General features: G+C 42.7%; 1 protein-coding gene across 11 annotated transcripts in view; it reads left to right on the top strand.

Moving 5' to 3' along the window:
* Window positions 1-21096, top strand: part of RBFOX1 (RNA binding protein, fox-1 homolog (C. elegans) 1) — a 1723406-nt gene that overhangs the window by 1643748 nt on the left and 58562 nt on the right. For all 11 annotated transcript variants that reach the window (XM_011961363.1, XM_011961369.1, XM_011961368.1 and 8 more), the window contains one exon: window positions 19492-19624. In XM_011961363.1, coding sequence (XP_011816753.1) covers window positions 19492-19624 — 133 coding nt within the window. The remainder of the gene's footprint in view (window positions 1-19491; window positions 19625-21096) is intronic.

The following is a 21096-nucleotide window of genomic DNA, read 5'->3' on the forward strand; positions in this document are numbered from 1 at the left end:
TTCCTACTGAAGTTATCTGCCTTCAAGGATGCATTTTTGCATAATGGTGAGGTTCCCAACACCACATTAAGTGGATCATCCTAATAATGTGACCCAGGACACATAAGAGTATTAAGATAGAGATTTTTCACTCAAAACTTTGTTTCCATACAATCTAATTGCATAGAGTCTTCCATCGGACCCCAAATGACTCCAGTTTTTCTCCCTCACCCCGAACTTCATGCGGGTTTAAAACCCTAGTTCAAATTGTGTCACAGTTCATCATGTGTCCTCTTACACATCCTAATAAACTACTCTCATCTAGAGTATAAAATGGGCCTGCTTTCTATCCGACTTAAATGAAGAAAGAACACAACTCTAGAGAATTAGGCAAGCTCACCTAGTATCAAATGGAAAACATTTGCAATTAGTATTTTTCCATAGGCTTTCAATAGAAACAATGCAACCCTTTAACAGAAAGGTTTAGTGAAACAGGCAGGGCTGCTGACTTGTGGACTGTCCACCCCATTCTGAAGGCCAGCGGTCAGCCTGCTCCTTTTGTCCAGGGAAAAGGTGCTAGCTGTATTAGTGTCAGCGCTGTTTCGCATATGGCAAATGCCCAACACCAAAATTGGCACCAGGCAGAAACAGGAAGGTAAAGAACATACCACATCTCTTCCAAATTAAAACATGAATTTCATTTTCATTAGCTGACATATCAAAAGGTAAATCATTGGTTCCATGAATGAAAACGTTGCCTTCTGATTCAGAATAGCAAAGCAAGCTATGGCAGATCCTGATTTACGTATGAAGTAGATGTTTCCAGAAGGACGTAAATATTTATTTTGTTTTCTTCAGGATTTTATGAATATATTTTAAATTACAATTGTAACAGGTGCTCGTTGAAATCAGTGTGAAGTGTGCAAGTAAACACACATACACACACAGTTGGAATAATGTGGGAATAATATCCCTTTGTCTAGTAACACAAACCGTTAAAATGTGTGTAGATGCCCAGTATCTTTCTACATTTTCTGCATGGTTATTCAGGAAAGGACATATACACATGCAATGGTGGGGGGTGGGGGGGGGGCAGGGGGCAGTGTGTTATTAGTTTGACTTTACAGGGGAGAGTATACACAGACGTTACATGGACATTACATATATCTATCATATTTAGTTTCAAATAATACATTGTGACCATCTCCCAGCCTTTTAGGTATTTTCATACTGTTTAATCGCATAAATGGTTGACAGCCAATTCAACCATTCTCTATCCATAGTCATTCAAGCTACTTTTTGTTTTTTATTTTTTTTCGAGACGGAGTCTCGCTCTGTCACCCAGGCTGGAGTGCAGTGGCACGATCTTGGCTCACTGCAAACTCCACCTCCTGTGTTCATGCCATTCTGTCTCAACCTCCGGAGCAGCTGGGACTACAGGCGCCCGTCGCCATGCCTGGCTAATTTCTTTGTATTTTTAGTAGAGAAGGGGTTTCACTGTGTTAGCCAGGATGATCTCAATCTCCTCACCTTGTGATCCGCCAGCCTCAGCCTCCCAAAGTGCTGGGATTACAGGCGTGAGCCACCGAGCCCAGCCGAAGCTACTTTTTTTTATATTCCCTCTGCAAGGCAATGGTACAAATTTTTGCAAATACTCTTACCTACCACTACATCCATTTCTACATTTAACATTCCCAAACATGGAACTGTTGGTTCCCTTCCAGCATTCTTGCCAGCACTGCCATGTGTTGCTCTATTTTGCAAATTGCATAGTGGAAAATAACATCTCAATTTGTTCTAGTTTGTATCTGGCCTTTCTCCTATTAATGATCATCATCTTTCACATTTTTCATTTAGACTTTACGTTTTTTGAATTTCCAGTATACGTCTTCCCGTTTGAGTTTTTTCTCGTTTTATTGTCAATTCACAGTGAGTGACACTTGTTCATTGGGAGGATAACCTATAAATAGCTTAGATGTTGCAAATGTATTTTCTATTTTGACCATTGATGTTGCTCACATTCCACCATACACTTTTAATTACATAGGCAAATGTATCTGTATATTCTAATCATTTTTAGACATCACTTTGGATTACAAAATCCCTGTGAAGAGCAAGTTTTGTTTTGCAGCATATTAGTCAGGTTGGGCTGCTACAACAAAATACCATAGCCTGGGAGGCTTCAGCAACAGACATTCATTTTCTCAAAGTTCTGGAGGCTGGAAGTCCAAGATCAGGGTACCAACAAGGTTGGGTTTCTATGGAGGGCTTTCTTCTTGGCTTACAGCTGGCCACCTTGTCCCATGTTTTCACGAGACAGAGAGAGACGGTGGTAGGGGGTGGAATAGAGCACTCTGGTGTCTCTTCATATGAGGGCACGAATCTTATGAAGGCCCCACCCTCAGGATCTCATCTGAAGCTAATTACCTCTCAAAAGACGCCATATCCAAATACCATCACATTGGGGGTTACGGCTTCCACATATGAATTTGGGTGGAGAGGACATAATTCAGTCCATAGCAAGCCCCTTGATACAGAGATGTCAGTTTTATTTGTCAAGGGCTAGAAAAGTGTTTTCCAGAAGAAATTTCCTTATGGTTCCATATTGCTTTATCTATGTCAGTGAGTGTTTTCCACAGTTCCATGAAAGCCAGAGTTGAACATTAGATCCACATCAGGACAAATCCTAAAGTTAATGAAAGATTAATGATCATTTCCCCTGAAATTTTAACCCTGATACCCCGCCCTCCTCAAAAGAAAAGATATCATGGGCAAATGCTCGGGAACCTGAATGTTATCAAAAGGCAAAATCAATTCCTCTTTTATTCACTTCTGTGAAACTCAAGGGCAAGTGGTGGGGGCCTAGTTTTAATTGATATATTGATTGCAGATTTTATGGAAGTAATTGTGTGGAATTCATAAAACAATGATTTAAGTGGCAGAAACATACATACATCAGGCCTGCACTATTTTTCTTTTGGGTAATTGATAGAACTTCCATGGGCTTCTGTAATTAAAGTAAGGACCTAAATTAATTTACAGCTTCCTCTTTCTTCTGCACAATACAGAAAATGTCAGTGGGCTGGACTCAGTTAATAGAAAGTACACATACAGGTCGTTGTGTTACTGACACATTGGTGTAAAGAACTGTGCCTTCTTTTTCCCTCACTTGCCAGTAACTGACGGCTTTTCCCTTTCCTCCTAGATATTTTTCTAGTATTTTATGGAGAGGTGCTTAAAAATAACTAGCTCTGGGACTAGCATAAGCAAGTGAGGTGCTCACTTCAAAGATTAAAGGGGTACCCAGACTCCTCATAAATAGCATTTTAATGCAGTATTTTTAAAAATCTAAAGTAATAGAAAAAGATCCATGATTAACAGAATATCAAGACAGAGTAAGTTTTATTAATTTTTCTTTTTGGAGCCTTAAAATCCCATCTGGCTTAGTCCAGCACTATATTTAAGTTTTGATAGTCTGTTCATCGTGGATTTAAAAAATCATTTGGGTGTTAAAAGATTGCATTAAAACGTGATTTATCTTCATTACAGAGTTTTTTGGTGTTTCCTCCCTTCCACCCCCTACTGAAGTTCTGCAACTTCAGTGAACTCCTGTTAACTTTGTTCCAGCCCTGAAATCATGGTATCCATAATCATAAGTAATGGTTATTGGGCACTCACTGTATGTCAGGCATTCTGCTAAGCCCTTCTCATTAGCTTTCTTAAGAAGAAAGTATAGGACAGTGTGATTAATTATACTACCTTTTCTCGGAAGGAAATTTAGGCTTGGGGGCCTTAAGAAGCTTGTCCAAGATCACCCAGCTAGATCAGCTTTGAACCAAGCCTGTTTAAATCCCAAGCCTCCCTGTTCACTACTCTCTGAACTTTCCCACAGAGGCTGCAAACAGGATGGACTCCAAGAAATGGCTGAGTAGGGAGTGGTCATGCAGAACCTCTCAGCAGCTGTCCAGCATCTCTATTTGGGCCAAGGTTGTGCTATCTCCTCCCCATCCCATCTAGTTTGACGAGGCAGCTTTTCCTTCTTTGATATGTCTGACCAGGGCTTAGCAAAATTATTTAGAAGACTATATAGTATTAATATTTTCAGCTTTACAGGCCATCTGGCCTCTGTTGCAGAGACTCAACTCTTGTTGTAGCTTGAGAGTAGACTACTCTACACATAGCCATAGACTTCTAGGTTGAAACATGAATGAAAACATGTGGCTGTGTTCCAATAAAACTTTGTTTACAAAAACAGTCTGCAGGCCAGATTGGTAAACTATGGCCCTTAGGCTCAATCTCTTTGTCAGGCCCTCATTCTCACTTGAAAGGGCAGAACATGGTAGCTGGCTGCTTGGGGGTGGAAATAAGAAAGAAAATTGAAGTGTGCACTCTCATGTACCTTTTGCACTTGGTAGCATTTTATCACTTTTTTTCCTTTTTTTTTTTTTTTTGGGACAGAATCTCGCTATGATGCCCAGGCTGGAGTGGTATGGCGTGATCTCGGCTCACTGCAACCTCCACCTCTTGGGTTCAAGCAATTCTGCCTCAGCCTCCTCAGTAGCTAGAACTACAGGTGTGTGCCACCACGCCTGGCTTTTTTTTGTGTGTGTGTGTGTGTGTTTTTAGTAGAGATGGGGTTTCACCATATTGGCCAGGCTAGTCTTGAACTCCTGGACCTCAGGTGATCTGCCTGCTTCAGCCTCCCAAAGTGCTGGAATTACAGGCTTGAGCCACCATGCCTGGCCCACTTTATCACATTTTAAATGATGTAAAGTAGTACATAAAAATAGGTACCCTTTCTCTTGGTACCTATTAAGATCAAGATACTAGTTGATCTTGATTTAAATGATACAAAATGATCTTGAATTATATTTAATCAAGATACAAGGAATTGGTTGTGAGTTTTGCTTGCACAATGAACAAGTCTGGTTTCGGAGGCTGAATTCTGTTGCCATTAGTCTAAGACCTGCCCTAGTTTCCTTGGGCAAAATGTGAAGACGCCGCTGTCTTACCCAGGATCTTCTGTCTGAACTGTTTCCATTTCCATCCCCCCACACTTTCAACATTGCTGGCTGTAAAAGATCCTCTGGGCTGGACCCTTCCCGATCAGGGAATCAGACACTGCTTCCGTTTTGCTGTGGCTGAGCATTATGGGGGCAGCCTACCTGTGTCCTCTTCGTCATTTTCTCAGAGGTAATTCCTTCTAGCTTTTAGTCCTTTGATTGGGGAGGGGGTTGAAAGATGTTACTTCATTCAACCAATCTTTATTGAATTTTTTTCCATATGCCAGGTACAATTCTACTTCCTGAAAATATGCTATGAAGATACTCTCAAGTTGGCTTCTATTATACCTATATTCTTGCCGGAGACACATAATAGACAAATATAATGTTGAAGTTTCAGAATTTCAAAGGCAGTGCTCCTAGGGATATTTGGGAGGTAACACCCAACAGGAGACAACCACTGTTAGCACTGCCATTGGGGTGCCTCTCAGTAGGTGAATTAAATGTCCTCATTTTCACCATTATTCAACACTGTAGACAGATGCCCTTTGCTACTGAGATCCTATTTGCTTCACCAAACCCATGGATTGAGGCGTCTGGAGACACCTACGAGGTGCCATGCTCTCCCTGCCACCTCACTCATAGCACAGATCTATTTGATGAACAACTCGTTGCCCACAGCATTGCAAAATTATCCAACTACCACCCACCCACCAATGGTAAACTCCAGAAATCATTCTTTCTCCATCACTGAAGCACCATCTCTGCTTTTCTCCATCTGCTCAGCTTTTCCCATGACCCAGCACATTTGATTAATGGATCATTTCTAAGAGGCTTTTCCTAACTCTGATCTTAACGGAGTTATTCCACCTGGATCACAGTCCTCCGAATAGGTTCGTTTGTATTTTTAGTCCCTGCAACCGCTACCCGCTCCCCTCCCCCCACAACTTTCTTCATCCGTGTGTTGTTTCTTTGGCTGAGTAATCATCATAACCCACTTTGTTGTTTGTCCTTTTTAACCATTTCCAAGAAAAAATTAAAGCCACTAGTTGAACCTCTCACCCCCCAGTTGTTTAAAGGGAAAGTTCTGGAAAGAGGCAGCCACATTTCAGGCAGCTGCTATGCAGCTCTCTGTCGTTGCTTTAGTTATTAATCTCAATGCAGAATGGCGGCTTTCATCTTTTTCTGATGGGTGTCTTGCTTCTGCAAAAGGCCGCCAATTGCAAAAACTACCATCCCGTGGTGTGCCCCCAAACATCTTATTTGTCTTGATATTTCTTTCACAGAAATACATATGACAGATAAGGAGTCACTAGAGGATGCGTTTGCTTTGTGTCAGACAGATATTAAAACAATAAACTATGTTGCTCTGGGATTCCAGTGCATACACAGCCAGAGAACAAGGCCGAGATGAGATGTTTCGGAAAGGCAGCGAGGCAATTGTTCTGGGGGAATTCCCTGGAAACCCAGGTCCTGTGATAGCATTGACAAGAAGGGTTTTTTAATGCTCACATTTTCTTAAGAGGATCAACTGGCTGGTGCAGCTCCTGCATTTAACTCCTCGACAAAACTCACCCTCATCCAGCCTCATCAGAGGCAAGAGAAATCCTCCAATAGTTTGAGAGGCTTGAGACTATTTTTTAAGCACTTATCTGCCCTTTATTTGCTTCCCCAAACTAATGTGGATTTAAAATTAAAAAGAAGAAAAAAGGGATTCATTTTACATTCAGAGCTCTGAGCAGGTAAGTTGTAGGGGCCAATGGCAAGATCTTTCTTGGTTCTTGGAATGTAAAGGAGGACACTCTGATGCAATGGAGCAGGTGCACATTCCCAAGGGTCCTAGCTTTGTAAGTTGAGCCAAGCCCTCTCTGGGTCTGCAGAGCTGGGAATGAACAGCTTAGGGAGAGAGAGGCTGAATCCAAGGGCACTCATATAATTTTAGAGCTGGAGCAATCATTCTTGCATCAAATACCAGCCTTCTTGGGTAGAAACGTGTCCAACCATAGAGGTGGCTGCTTTTTCCCTTGCCTTATTTCTCTTCCAAAATAAATCTGCTACTCAGCGCAAAGACCATGAGCAGCTCAGGTTGCCTCTCATCGAAGGGAAAGAGAGCCTGGTGTAGTTCATATAAACCCAGTAATGTAAGCACGTGCTTCAAACACCATTTTCTTAAGTCATGTTTTTATATAAAAGAACTGCCATGCCAAAAGCTATTTATCCCTACTGGAGAACTTGGGAGCATTGTTAAGGAAATGCAACCAAACACCACACCACATTTTAGGTTTATCTCCTTGAGTTTTGTTTGCATGCAACATAGGCTCTTGATGCCTAATTGCTTTTCATACAAAAGCAAACAGCAAAGGCACGACTATCTATGGGTATCTATTATTCCTACCCTTCATATTTGCTACAGGAATCTCAAACATTTCCAAAAGATTGTTTTCCTTTTTTTCTGGCAAGTCCTAATTCCCACTAGTGGTTTTACAACATTTTTCTTGAGCTACAGCGTGATTTAGTGAAAAGAGCTGGATTCAGGGAAGTCTGGGAGTAAACTGTCACGGTAGACTAGTGCCGTGACCTTGGCCAAGTCTTCTCGCCTGATAAATAGCCATGACTACCTACCTATGAGCACTAAATGAGATTGCTTTGCAGAGTCCCTCAAGGCTGCTTGAGGCATTACGGCTCCTCAAATGCTACTCTTTCTGGCTCAGAAACCACCTTCTCCACGATTTTTTAAAGTCCACCAAACCAGATGTGATGGTATACTTTTTTAAGTACTAGCTACTGGAGGGGCTGAGGTGGGAGGATGACTTGAGCCCAAGAGTTTGAGATTGCAGTGAGCCATAACCATGCCACTGCACTCTAGCCTGGGCAACAGAGTGAGACCCTGTCTCAAGAAAATAAAGTTCAAAAAAGAAGCTGGTTTGGGTGGTTTACATTGGTCCAGTGACTGGATTGGTGGACCATTCCTGAATGGTACCTTCCTCAGTCTGTTCTGTATGGGTGTTTTGGAGGCTCTGGCTCAGATATCAGGCAGATGATCCCTAGGCTCAGACAGTACCTGTCCTCCAGGTTGGCTTTGGGCATTGATCCAAGGATCAAGTACTTTTTTTTTTTAAAGTCTGAAAGCTGATGCTCAAAAGCAGATGGCCTCAGCACTGACAGACAGATCAGCTATCCCCACAGCAATGGCTGGGAGTGAAATGAACAATACATGTGAGTCGTGTACCCATCCCTGTGAGCCACCATCAGCCCTCTCTGAAGGCTGCATGTGCAGGAACTGCGTCAGCCCAAGAGAACTATGGGAAATCCAGCCTAGCATAAGGAAGCTAATTTATTTCACTTGCCCTGTTTCCTACCTGGAGAGGCAATTCACCGAGCTTGCTGTTTCAGCCAGCTGTTAGAACATGAATGATTTCACAATTGAACCTTTAGTATGTATATGCACTGGATAAAGTAATTATATAAGTTATTTGTGGGGTTTTTTGTTGCTTTTTCCTGTGGTTTCCTGGGAAACGACAACATGGTTACCAGTACAGATTTTGTTAAACTAATAGATGATGACGAATTGCTTCGTCCAGATTAAAATAAATCTCAGCTCTTCAGGGCTTTGTCTTCTCCTTCAAAGGACAGAAAGCACCTTCGCAAATGCCTTTTGTGGTTCTGCCAAGTCAAACACTCTAAGATTGAGACTCATTCTCGTATTGCCGAATGAAATGTTACAAAAATCCTGCCCGGGGGGGAGATTGTCAATACCTGTGAGTAGGCAAATCACAAATACCTCTTCTGCACAGTAAAAGCATATCACCACACATTTAGCAGCCTTGACATTTGCTACTTGTATGTTGGATTAATCCAGCCATTTTAACCTGTGAGGAAAGATACAACCACTAACTTTGGGAGATAAGCAGGAACAGCGTGGCAGTTACCACCAAGTCTACTGCCTTCGCTTAGAGATACAAAGACCTTACGTGACAAAGACTATTCATGGGCGTGAATGGTGTGTCTTTTGCTGTTGCTTTTTGAATTTGTTCAGTTAGAGAACTTTTCTCCTTTGGGAACACCAGACTCGTTGCTCAGAGCTAAATCCTGGTGGGCTCATTGCGTGTAATGTTATTTTCCTAGATGAGTTTTTTTTATTTTCACAAAAAGGAGACTTATTTCAAAAACCCAAGTTGTAAGGTGATATTTGATAACGTATTTAAAAAGCAATTATATATAGAAAAACGTGCAATAGCCCAAAATGTTATGAAGGTTTCTTATGCAGATCTTCCAAGGCTTTGAAATGAGTTTCTCATTCCAATCTTCCAAATTAAAACTTTCTAGTTGAATTTCGTCATAAGGAGCTAATTATTGTGACAGTAATCAGGTTTGTGTTCAACTGCGCCTTTACTCACACTGTACTAGTGCAAACCTGCTATGTCTACAGAATCTGCATTCCCAATATTTTTGGGTTGAACATCACCTGCCCCCCACATCAAGATGTGGAGGTAAACCCTAGTGGCAAAGGGAAACAGCTTGCCTTTGAACTCTTATCAGAAACATAAATCAGTGGTGATCCCTATGACCGGCATCCAATTAGCAGAAAAGGAACAGTGCCTTTCCAGGTGTCTCGAAATCTCAGAACATAAGTATCTAACAGAAGAAATGGCAGGCACACACACACAGACCCTCCAGTGTCTCCCCCATCCACCAACAAGAAGCATATTGAGATCTCTGGGAGACTGTCAACAGATTCCCCTGCAAATTAACCCAGTCAAATTGGGGCTGCCTCTGTCTCAGATGTGGTATGGATATAGGGAGACAATGTAGCAGCTTGTACAGGCAACAGGAGGGAATCTAAACTGAGAGGCTCTAAGAAGCAGAGAGAGAGGGAGTAAAAGTAGAAAGCTTTTCCTGGAGCCTGACTGGGGTTGCCTTCATGTTGCATAATGGATAAGATCACAGGCTCTGTGGTGTCAGGCTGCCTTGGTTCAAAATCCCTGGGTGAGTATCTGAGCTGCTCTATAGCTCCATCTCCACCCCCAGGAAAGTGAAGATAGCACCAATCATGGTTCATATGGTTTTGTGAGACATGAGTGGGTTAATCTCCAGGTCTAGCAATTAGCAAATGCTAGTAAATCCTAGCTCTTATCATCATGCAATTGAATTTTTCTCCACCTGGTAACAGAGCCTCAGGTTGGAATTTTGCCAATTGCAATCACATCGTTGGTTGCATTACTCTGGTTATCACCGCCTGGGTTTTTAGACAAGGGCGGTCCAGGATCCCTTATCACTCACTCCATCGCCAACCCAGAGTTTCTCTGGGAATATGCATCCCTCACAGGCAGCTCCTTAGCAACTCTTACGCATTTGAGGATTGCCACCCATTTTCTTTCGTAGCTGAAGGACTATGGTATTCTGAGTTCATCATACACTGTAGTCAATACACCTATCAATGATCACCTTGTACTCAGTCATCTTCTAGGTGTTGGAGACACAGACAGTAAGTACCAACACAGTCCTCAGGACATCCCTAGAGATGTATATGGAAGTTGAAATCAAGTCAGGTGATAAACTAACGAGAAGGAAAAAAACAACAGGGTAATATGATGGTAACTGGTAACAGGTGTAGGGGTCAGGAGATGTGAGATTAGACGAAGAGGTAAAGCTTTTGGAGGGAGTGATGTTGGAACTGAGAACTCAATTTGGGAGTCAAGTTCACTGTTCAAGACTGGACAAAAGAGAGAATCTGCAAAAGCCACTGAAATGCAGCCAAGTGAGGCTGGAGGAAAAAGACACTTTAGCCTCTTACAGTCTTATTCCCGAAGTCTAGCCTGAAGTCGAGATTTAGATCAATACATTCAGCTTGGACAGTCAGGCCATTACATTGTCACCATCTATTCTTCCCCACTTTCAAAAATGTGCATCTCTCTCCAAGTTCACATTCTTGCAAATTCCTTCGACACATCCCAATCAGACCTATAACAGCCTAGAAACTTCTGGCTAATTTGGATTTGACTAAAACTTTTGTACCATGACATTATGTAAAGAGATTCAATTATGGTGCGCAGTGTTTTGTGAGTAACTACCGCCCATAAAAAGTTAATTAATCAGGACTGTGTCAATTTCCTTGTGCCATGTCAATTTGCTGCAAGGTAATTAATCACTAATCGCCCACCAAGCAGCAGGCCGAGGGACAATCCACGCGTCATTTATTGTCTTTCCCCAAATAAATGGCACCCGCAGCCAGGAAGAAACACATCTTGCCTTTCATAATATTTTTATCAACACTTTTGCATGTTGTAATAGACTGCAGCAACAAGCAGCTGCAGTTCAATGGAATATGAATATTAAAGAAACAAATGAGCAGAGATTTATAGGACATTGCGTTTCTGTAATGTCAGTGTTGAGATTAAACCAAGCAAATGAACAGTGAAAAATTACTCTTCCATGTGGAGAATGGTGATTAGACTTGTACATTAATTAGAAATTTTTGTTTTCCTATTCAATGCATTTCAAATGAGGATGTCCTAGAAGAAATTGTTTGTCCAAAATGTAGATTTATTCACTTCTAAACAGCAGTATTTAATATCAACATGCATTTCATACTGCAACAAGGGTCAATCCCAAATGTGTGTTTCAGGGATAAATGTATGTGGATATGAGAACTGGAGTTTCAACAAATTAAGTGGCCATTTTGGTCTTTTTATTAGTGAGTGAAAGGATAGAACCTTTCTCCCCTACCCACCCTTTTTTTTTTTTTGCCACACTCTGAAATTACTGGATTTTTTTTTTTAAATGAAAAGCCTTTCCATTTTTGTTTGGAGCCAGAACTTAATAGGCTCCATCATGTCAAAATTTTCATTTAAGGCCATTTAAAGAGAGTGACCTAGTTGCGTGTAAATCCTGTGTTATAAACCAATTTGATGTACCTTGAGATTTGTTCTGAAAAAGGAGAAAACATATTTTGCCATTTGGAAAAAAATCAGATTTTTTGACTCTTCATTGTGATGTTCATTGCACGATGGCCTGCCTCTGAAATTGCTGCTCTATGAGCTATGGCTGGTGGTTTATTTCACCTCAGTATGTTACCTATTACGCCACTTCTTAATTTATGGTCCAGCACATGGAATGGGAGTTCCCCCAAGGGGAATCCTGCAGAACCATCAACCTGCTGTTGAAAGCGCATCTGTACCCCCAGAATTGTATATTTCCTACCATAAATTACCCACAGAACAATTTCACCCCAAATTTGCATGCATCTCTCTCCATCTTAAAACCTTCCAGGGGTGGGGAAATGTGTCATTATGGAGAAAGGGAGAGGAGGAGCGGGAGAAACAGAGTCCCACTCATCCATTCAGATGCCCACCTTTTCCAGGGCATCTGGCAATCTCATGCAAATTCAAAGCAGCGCACAAATGCAAAGAATAATTGCCCATTAAAGCGGTTGTATATTTTTATGGCTTTGATGCAGAATCCGCCCCCCTGTCGGGTTTTGCATCTGCTACTCTTCCATCTCTCCCAGAGCTCTAAAACTTTAATATGCAGTTTATAACCCTCAAGTATTTTCCACTGGTTTTGTGTTTCTTCTCTTGGGATTTCCTGGCTGGGGAGATGATCTCATTTGTGTTTATTTTCGAAGGTAAGCACCATGTTCGTAAAAGAGAGGAAGAGAAGACACAGTCATCACTGTAAATACACTGAGTGCAGGGCTCATTGGACGTGGGAGGTGGGGGCTTTGTTCTTGAGGGGGAGACGGCAGTTAGCAGCTGACACTTTAGTAAATGGCCCATTTGGCTGGTGGATACACCCACACATCTTCCATTTTAAAATGTTGATTTGCCGTGATACTTGAGCACCACCACAGCGTGCCTCTTGTTGCATCCCTAAAGCTTCCATTTCATCGAGTTCCATGGGACAGAACTTCTTATTCCCAAGAAATGAGATGGTTACTCCACTAACCTCCCTCAAAATATGCTCTGTATATAAATCTAGCTGAAGGGTGAGAGTGGGTGAGCTGGAAATGCTGATGTGTCAACAGGATGCTCAATTGGTATTTTCTTCGAAAGCTCTTGCCCTGTTTTGAGAGAAATTCATTTTTAGCTTATGAGCTGCATCCAATTTGTGTTGCAGTGATACCAGATTTTTCTCTTTGATTCATGTTGGATAAGGCTTCAGAAGGAATCTCTTCATTACAATGAACCTATGGGTTTTCTTGTCTCCCTCATGCCAAAAACCAAGGATTTATACTATATCCACAAATCAACCTGCTTTCTTTCTACTGTTCCTTATTGATGGTCTGCTTACATGTGAGTTAACTTCAAGTTAAACTAGGAAAAAAAAAATCAAACTTTCAGTGTTGGGGTTTAGAAATGACCATAGTTGGCTGTTAATTTAAAAAAACAAAGTTATGGAGAAAAGACAAAGAGGCATTTACAAACATTGAATAGGGCAATGTTTGACTTTTAACATTGATTTAAACATTTTATTTCATATTCTAGAAATGGAGAGAACATTGTGAGTTTCCACTGGGCATTTTGCATTGGCTTTATTAAATATTCATTCATTGCCCATTTATTGGATCTAGGCCTCTAAACTATGGTATTTGGCGTGTCTGGATCCAGACATCTAAACTGGGATAGATGACATAACTCTCACTCAAAATCTAAGTGCCATACCTCAAAGTAAGCATGTAAGAGGTTCTCTATGTGGTCGAAAAACAGTTTTAGTCTTATTTAATTTGTATCTGAATCATATGTCCAGGTAATTATCTCAAATATACATTTCACCATGTTCCAGAATCCTGCAGACCACCACACCTGTAGGCAAGTAAGAAAAGCATCTATTCTTCCATGCTGTGCTGGGTTTTGTAAAGGAAGTGTGACAAACAGTTGTGTGTGTGTGCATATGTGTATTTTGCCCTCGAAAGGGATTATTTGTGTTAGTGGCATGCAAAGAAAGCCATGCTGTCCCTAAACCAACCATCGAGGGAAAGAAAAAAATTTTTGAGACTGAGTCTTGTTCTGTAACCCAGGCTGGAGTTCAGTGGCACGATCTCTGCTCACTGCACCCTCCACCTCCTGGGTTCAAGCGATTCTCCTGTCTCAGCCTCCCAAATAGCTGGGACTACAGGTGCGCATCACCACACCCAACTAATTTTTGTATTTTTAGTAGAGACAGGGTTTCATCATGTTAGCCAGGATGGTCTCGATCTCTTGAACTCATGATCTGCCCGCCTTGGCTTCCCAAAAGGGATTACAGATGTAATCAGGTTGGGATTACAGGTGTAAGCCACTGCGCCTGGCCGGGAAAAAATCTTTTAATAAAGATGGGAAGAAACACAGAAGGCATAGCTACAAGTCAGATGAGTTTGGCATTATCAAGATTGTTATTTTCTGTGGTTCCTGATTACACACAATTATTTGATTCAGGGACTGTTGTTGCTGGGTTGTCAGGCAGCATTATCTGGGGCTATATGGAAGGAGAGACATGATGAAGACCTTTTAATAGGTGTTACCTGTCTGGGGCCAAAACTGGAGTCCTGCTTTCCCCCCTGAACAAGAAACAATTTCAAATCCCGATAGTGTGCTGCCATTGAGGGGAATTTAAATGAATTGAAGGCTCTGATAATTCCAAGTGCAACAGACTTGGTCCAAGCAGCGTCCCCTTGCTTGATTGAAATCATACTCATTCAAAATCTGGTTGCTTTTTCAGAGGCAGTGAAACACGTACAAGGGTAGAAATGGAAATTATCTTTCTACGGATTGCGACTAAATTTCAGTTGTATTACAGGAAAGCGATTCCTATCCAGACCCAAAGAGAGGGTTCATGGATCTCGTGCGAAAAACAATTCAGGGCGAGTCCACAGTGCGAAGCAAAAGCAAGTTTATAAAGAAAGTAAAATGGGGAAAGTACAGCTACTCCATAGACAGTAGGGTGTTCCCAAAAGTAAGAAGAGGAGCACTTCCACCCCTAGGTATGATACTTGTTTATACAGGACAAGAAAATAAGATCATGGGGAAATGTGTTCTGCAACAAGGGTTTGTGATAAAGGATTAATTTTCTTAATTACTATATTTTGCAAGAATCTGTATTATCTTTAAAGCAAAATTAGGAATGCTCTTCTGTTCTCAAGATATCACGATATCAGGACACTCCCAAGTCTGGGTCTGTTTAGTAAACATTATCAATCTGTTTCCTTAACCGTAAACATCTAGAGGGCAGGAATACCTAACTTTCTGGAAACGCAGTCCAGCAGGTGCTGCCCTTTTTCCTAGCTCCCACTTAAGATGGAGTCGCTCTGGTTCGAACGCCTCTGACAGTTGTGTTGCTTGCATGCTGTTTATCTGCAAATTCTGGGCAGGTCACTTTGTACAAAGGACAGTGTTATGGAAGGCGGACAGTGAAGAGGTGGTGGCTGTACTCTCCCAAAAGGAAGAGAGACATTGGTTAGCCACCGACAGGGTGTCCAGGCACAGTATTAGGTACCTGATACCTGCTTGGTGCCAATTACTCATCCTAATCAATGAGCAGAACAAATGGAGATCACCACCCTTAACGCAGCTTGCATGCACGCACCAGTGAGAGTCCTCCTTCACTTCTGATCCAAGCTAATGAGTTTTACATGAGCCAGGGGAGGAACAGGGCAGCCCTCTTTAGAAAAAAATTCCAAAAAAAAGTGAAAGGAAGGATTGTAATGAAGGCAGGAATTAAGAAATGGAGAGGAGAGGAAGAAAGAGGGAGAGGAAGAAAGAGGGAGGGGAAAAAGGAAGAGGAGGAGGGAAGGACAGGAAGGAGGGAAGACAAAAGGAAGAAAAGAGGGAGGGGAGGAGAAAAGGAGGAATTAAAAAAAGGAGCAAGTATAAGGAAGGAAGGAATGTAAGAAAGGCAATGTGATCAATGAGCATTTTTCTAACTAGAGATTTCACCAAATGGCCCCTTGGCCAGCCCTAGATTAACAAGAGACCACTGAAAATACCATCCACCCGGTACACTTGAATTCTCCAGCCCTTTCTCTGTGAAGCCTCTGGCCCAAAGCATGACCTGTGGAACCCTTTTGTTTTACCAAGAGTACTTGGCCTTTCAGGAAGGCACTATTTAAGTGAGGAATTGATTTGCAGTCCCTTCCTGTGTTCCCTTCACAAAATAAGAAGTCTCCTAATGTGCCTGCTTGTGGGAGCCCAAAGAACCTCCTAGGAAGACTTGCAAATATCCTGCATCAGGAAATCCATTTTCTCCCTGTAACAAAGAGGGTACAAAATGGAATCCTGGCTCCATGCTCTTAACAGCACATGCTCCCCTCTCTCTCTTGCCAAGCTTCTGTTTCATGTTATATCTCAACATCTAAATCCTTCAAGAATTATTGTAAAACCTGCTTGTGGCTGAGAGGGAGCTTGTCTGGCTCATTCGGCTCCATAGCCAGTGATAATGAATGGGTCAGCATAATTACCGTGTTTCCTCACACAGGCAGCCAGCTGCTCTGCCAGATTGTGAATTCTTCATTTTCTTTATTTCAAAATCCAGGGTGTTCCTCTGAAAACTTAATAGTTGAACTGTGGCAGAAGACAGATTTGGAGTCAAAGCCACTCCCGCTCATTTTCTCCCCAGGCCTGAAGCAAGTGTCTCATCTCTCATTACTTCTGGGCTTTTATGACATTAGGATTTACTCGCATTCCACATTAAGACCCCACACCTCTCTGCACTTTCAAGCATACCAGTTGCCATGCGATCCAGGAAACTCTGGTGCTAGGAGCTGGCAAAAAAAAGTTAAATAAAATGGCATAATCTGTCTTTAGCAAAAATAAAAAAGTTAAAAATAACCTTTATGGTCTTCTCAGATACAAATAGAATCATTCTGGGTTCTATAATCCTCGTATTTCACCCGCATTGTGAAAGATGTGGTAGAATCCATAGAACAGGACAGCTGTTGTACCTTTAAGAGCACACGGAATTTCAGATAATAAATAGCCTGTTGGTCTTCACTTTGGTCAGGTTCAGGGGTTTTATTTGGGTCTTTATAATTACAAGAGTAATTCAGAATGACTTCTGTGGAGAAACCCACCCATTCCCTTCACCCACCATGTAGGTACAAACATATCCTGTCTATAGGCATAAGTGTAATTCTTGGAGTTCTAAGTGCAGACTGCATGGCCAGCCAGTCCAACCTCCTCGGTAGTAGCCGGGGCCTCCAGTGAGGCTTCTCATGCACATTTTTTTCCTTCCAATTCTTTTGTCTTTTTGCTCCTTCTGCAACCCCCACCTGGGTCCATGCATCAGTGTGCATGGAAAGGACTCTGAAATAATGGGAAGACGTAAGGTGGAATGCTTCTACTCCTGAAGCTGATGGTGGGAAGGGGAGAAGCTCTTCTTGGCAGTTTGGATAGAGGGTGGAAACAACTTTAACATGAAATGAACTACAACCCCTGCCCAGTGAGAGGTTTGCTTTTCTGCAGAAAGCCTGGAAAAGGAGTTTGGTTGTGCTGGGTTAACTAAGAGTGCTTCCTTCATGGTGCGCACCTTTCTGAGCATTTACTGTGGCTCTCCTGGGACAGGACTTCCCAAATACGTTTGTTCAGAAAAAACATTCTCCATGGACACAGTTTGGGAAACACTGCCTGTTGCTTAGTGAAATGGGACAAGCGTAGTCAGTATGGCGAGAACACTGGAAGGGTTAGAGAAGCGAACTGAGCTTGAAGGCAAAAGTGGTTTGCTGGCTGTATAGGCACTGGTGAGTTAGGATTTGCATGGGATGGGAGGAAGGGTATCCCAGGTAGAGAAAACAGCATTGGTTATCCCGGGTCTGGGGTAATCATCAGACATCCTCAGTGCCCAGTTTGGGAAACACAGCCTGCTGCTTAGTGAGATGGGACAAGTGTGGTTAGAACGGTTAGAGCACTGGGAGGGTCAGAGAAGCCAACTGAACTTAAAGGCAAAAGTGGTTTCCTGGCCTCATGGGCCGTGATGAGTTAGCATTTGCATGAGATGGGAGGAAGGGCATCCCAGATAGAGGAAACAGCATTAGTTATCAGGGTCTGGGGTAATCATCAGGCTTAATTCCCCTTCCTAACTCCTCCTTGCCTCCTCATCCTGCTCAGAGAATTCTACCCAAGGGAAGATATTCCTGCCCACATTCTTCTTATTTGAGACAGAGTCTTGCTCTGTCACCCAGGCTGCAATGCAGTGGTGCCATCTCAGCTCACTGCAACCTCCACCTCCCAGGTTCAAGCAATTCTCCTGCCTCAGCCTCCCAAGTAGCTGGAATTATAGGCATGTACCACCACACCTGGCCAATTTTTGTATTTTTAGTAGACATGGGGTTTCACCATATTGGCCGGGCTGGTCTCGAACTCCTGACCTCATGATCCGCCTGTCTCAGCCTCCAAAAGTGCTGGGATTACAGGCCTGAGCCACCATGCCCAGCCCCACACATTCTCTTAAGATTCGGGGTCCCAGACTTCTGCCATATTTATAGTCATGGTGGTCGCCTTTGTCTTTAAATGCTGCACAAGAGTTTAGCAGGCTTGTGCGATGTTGGTAATAAGCTGTTTCTCATGGCGTGTGTGGTTTGTGTACCCATGCCATATACATGTGTCAGTGGGAATACTTCAATTAGAAGTTTTAACAGATGCTATCTATACATAAAGGAAACTGTGGAAAAATAGAATGGGGAAAGCTATGAATAAAAAACACTCATGTAGTTTGGCCACAGAGATTACTAGCATGTAGAAAGGTGTGTACATATGTATACAAATATGTTCATATCAGCTTATGTACATATATGTATCTAGACATACACTCATACACATGTACACATATTCACATGTATATTTTGCATGCAAATACACCTGTACATATATACCTAGGTATATGAGATGGTTAAGACATCACACATCTTGCAATCTGCCCTTTTAAAAATGTGTGTGGGTTGGCTATGTTTGGTCCATGTAATCCCAAGCACTTTGGGAGGTAGAGACAGGAGGACTGCTTGAACCCAGGATTTCAAAACTGGCCGGGGCAACTTAGGGAGACCCCCATCTCTACAAAACATTGAAAAATTAGGAGCATGCTACCACACCTGGCTGTCTATGGTCCCAGCTACTTGGGAGGCTGAAGTAGGAGCATCACTTGAGCCCTAGAGGTGGAGGGTACAGTGAGCCGTGATCATACCACTGCACTCCAGCCTGGGTGACAGAGCCAGTCCCTGTCTCAAATAAATTCATTAATTAAATACTGGTGCAGTGAGTTTTTCTCCCGTTATTTAGAATTCTTTGCAAATGTTTGTCAGTCACCATATTCTCCTGGGCAAAGGGCCTACCGTATTAACTACCCATCCTCTCTGGAGTCCAACCCTGACCACTGTGCTGCTTTCTGCTTTTTAACCTCCTGACTCTGGGAAGCGGGCGGGGGGTCCCGCTGAAACCCTGTGCAGGGACAAGGGTCCCCGGGACGGTTCCCTCCACAGCAGGGTGTGCATCTGACAGCCTGTGCTCGCTCTCTCTCTCTCTCTCTCCCCCCTCTTGCCCCGCAGTGCCAGGCTTCCCGTATCCAGCAGCCACCGCCGCGGCCGCCTACCGAGGGGCGCACCTGCGAGGCCGCGGCCGCACCGTGTACAACACCTTCAGGGCTGCGGCGCCCCCGCCCCCGATCCCGGCCTATGGCGGGTAAGTGGGGCAGCCTCCTGGACGGGCCTCCCTGCTCCAGCCCTGCCTCCCCAGAGGCACGGAGCTGTTTTTGAGTGCATGATGGTCTTGATTCCCCCCTCCGCCACCCCCAGAACTGCCCCCAGCATGCAGCCCGGCGCGCACCTGCAGTGGAGCACCTTGCTAAGAGTATTGAAAAATGAGTGTAATTTGTCCTGTCATGGTTGGTGCCTTTAAGCACTCTACATGTCACATGTTGTTATGTAAATTCTCTTTGAGACTGAATGCTGGAGAACAGAGAAATGGTTACAGTCAAAGGTGTATTTCTGATGATTGCAAACATCTGGTTATTAAGGAGGTTGGACCACATTTGCCCCTTGAATTCCTCCACAGACAGACGTGAGGTTTTCCTGCATAAAAATCACTGGGGTGGGCTTGCTCCCCTCCCCAGGGATATCTTGAGCTTCAAGGTTCTCTAACCTTTGCCTGCTAAGAGAAAATTAGGTGTTGAGTCACATGCAAACATACAAGAATTAACGAAATTGGAGTGAAGATGCATTGCAGTTTCATTTTCCAAAATGGCATTTACCTTCCTTTGTCCGTCTGTGGGGACAACGCAGATTGGTTTCCCATTGCCAATTTGGTCCTTCTGTGCATGGACTTTGATATGGCCAGGCGAGTATCAAGGAATGGTGTGAATGCTCAGTAAAAGAAAAAAAAGAATGGTACTGGCGTGTTGGGTGGCAGTCTTAAAATGCTAGTCCCTCTGTCCCTGTTTTTAGGGATCCTGCTCGAATATTCTTGCACCTCCTGCAGTCCGGGAGAGAGGGATACCTCCAAGGCAGTGGCCCTAGACCAAGGGACATTTGCAAGGTCTAGAGACATTTTTGGTTGTCACAGCAGGAATGGAGAGATACTATGTCTTCTGTTGGGTAGAATCTAGGGATGTTGTTTGACAGTCCCCAACAAGAAAGAATTATCAGGCTCAAAGTCAGTCGTGCTGTAGCTGGGAAACCCCTCTCTGTGTTAAATTCAGCAGACCCAAAAGAGTCTGGCATGTGCCTTCCCTGGCCAGTGAGTGGCTTTCTGGTGTGTAGAAGAAAATATGGCTGCATTTAAGACTGTGTGAAAAGGGTTAAATGCCCTTTTTATGACTCTGTTGCTTGTAAACCTTTCAGAAAATCTGTGTTAGCCTAGATCTATTATACTCATGACTAAAGGAAATACTTTTTCATTACGTATTCATTCCAAACCAGAGCATTTGAAATGTTTCAAAAATAAACACAAAAAAAAAAAAAAAAAAAAAAAAAAAAAAAAAAAAAAAAAGACTAGGTAAAACCATCAGGGAAGGGAAAATTAAGGAAAAGTAGTAAGACAAAAGACAATGTCCATCAAATTTCTTGTGTAGTCATTAGAATTGGGTCAACTTTGAGCTTCTTGGACAAGAGTTATCTCTATATATAAACATATTGTAAGTGAAAACATGGTGAATA

This window comes from Colobus angolensis, unplaced genomic scaffold (genome assembly GCF_000951035.1).
Source record: "Colobus angolensis palliatus isolate OR3802 unplaced genomic scaffold, Cang.pa_1.0 Scaffold55, whole genome shotgun sequence".
In the NCBI taxonomy this organism is placed as follows: Eukaryota; Metazoa; Chordata; class Mammalia; order Primates; family Cercopithecidae; genus Colobus; species Colobus angolensis.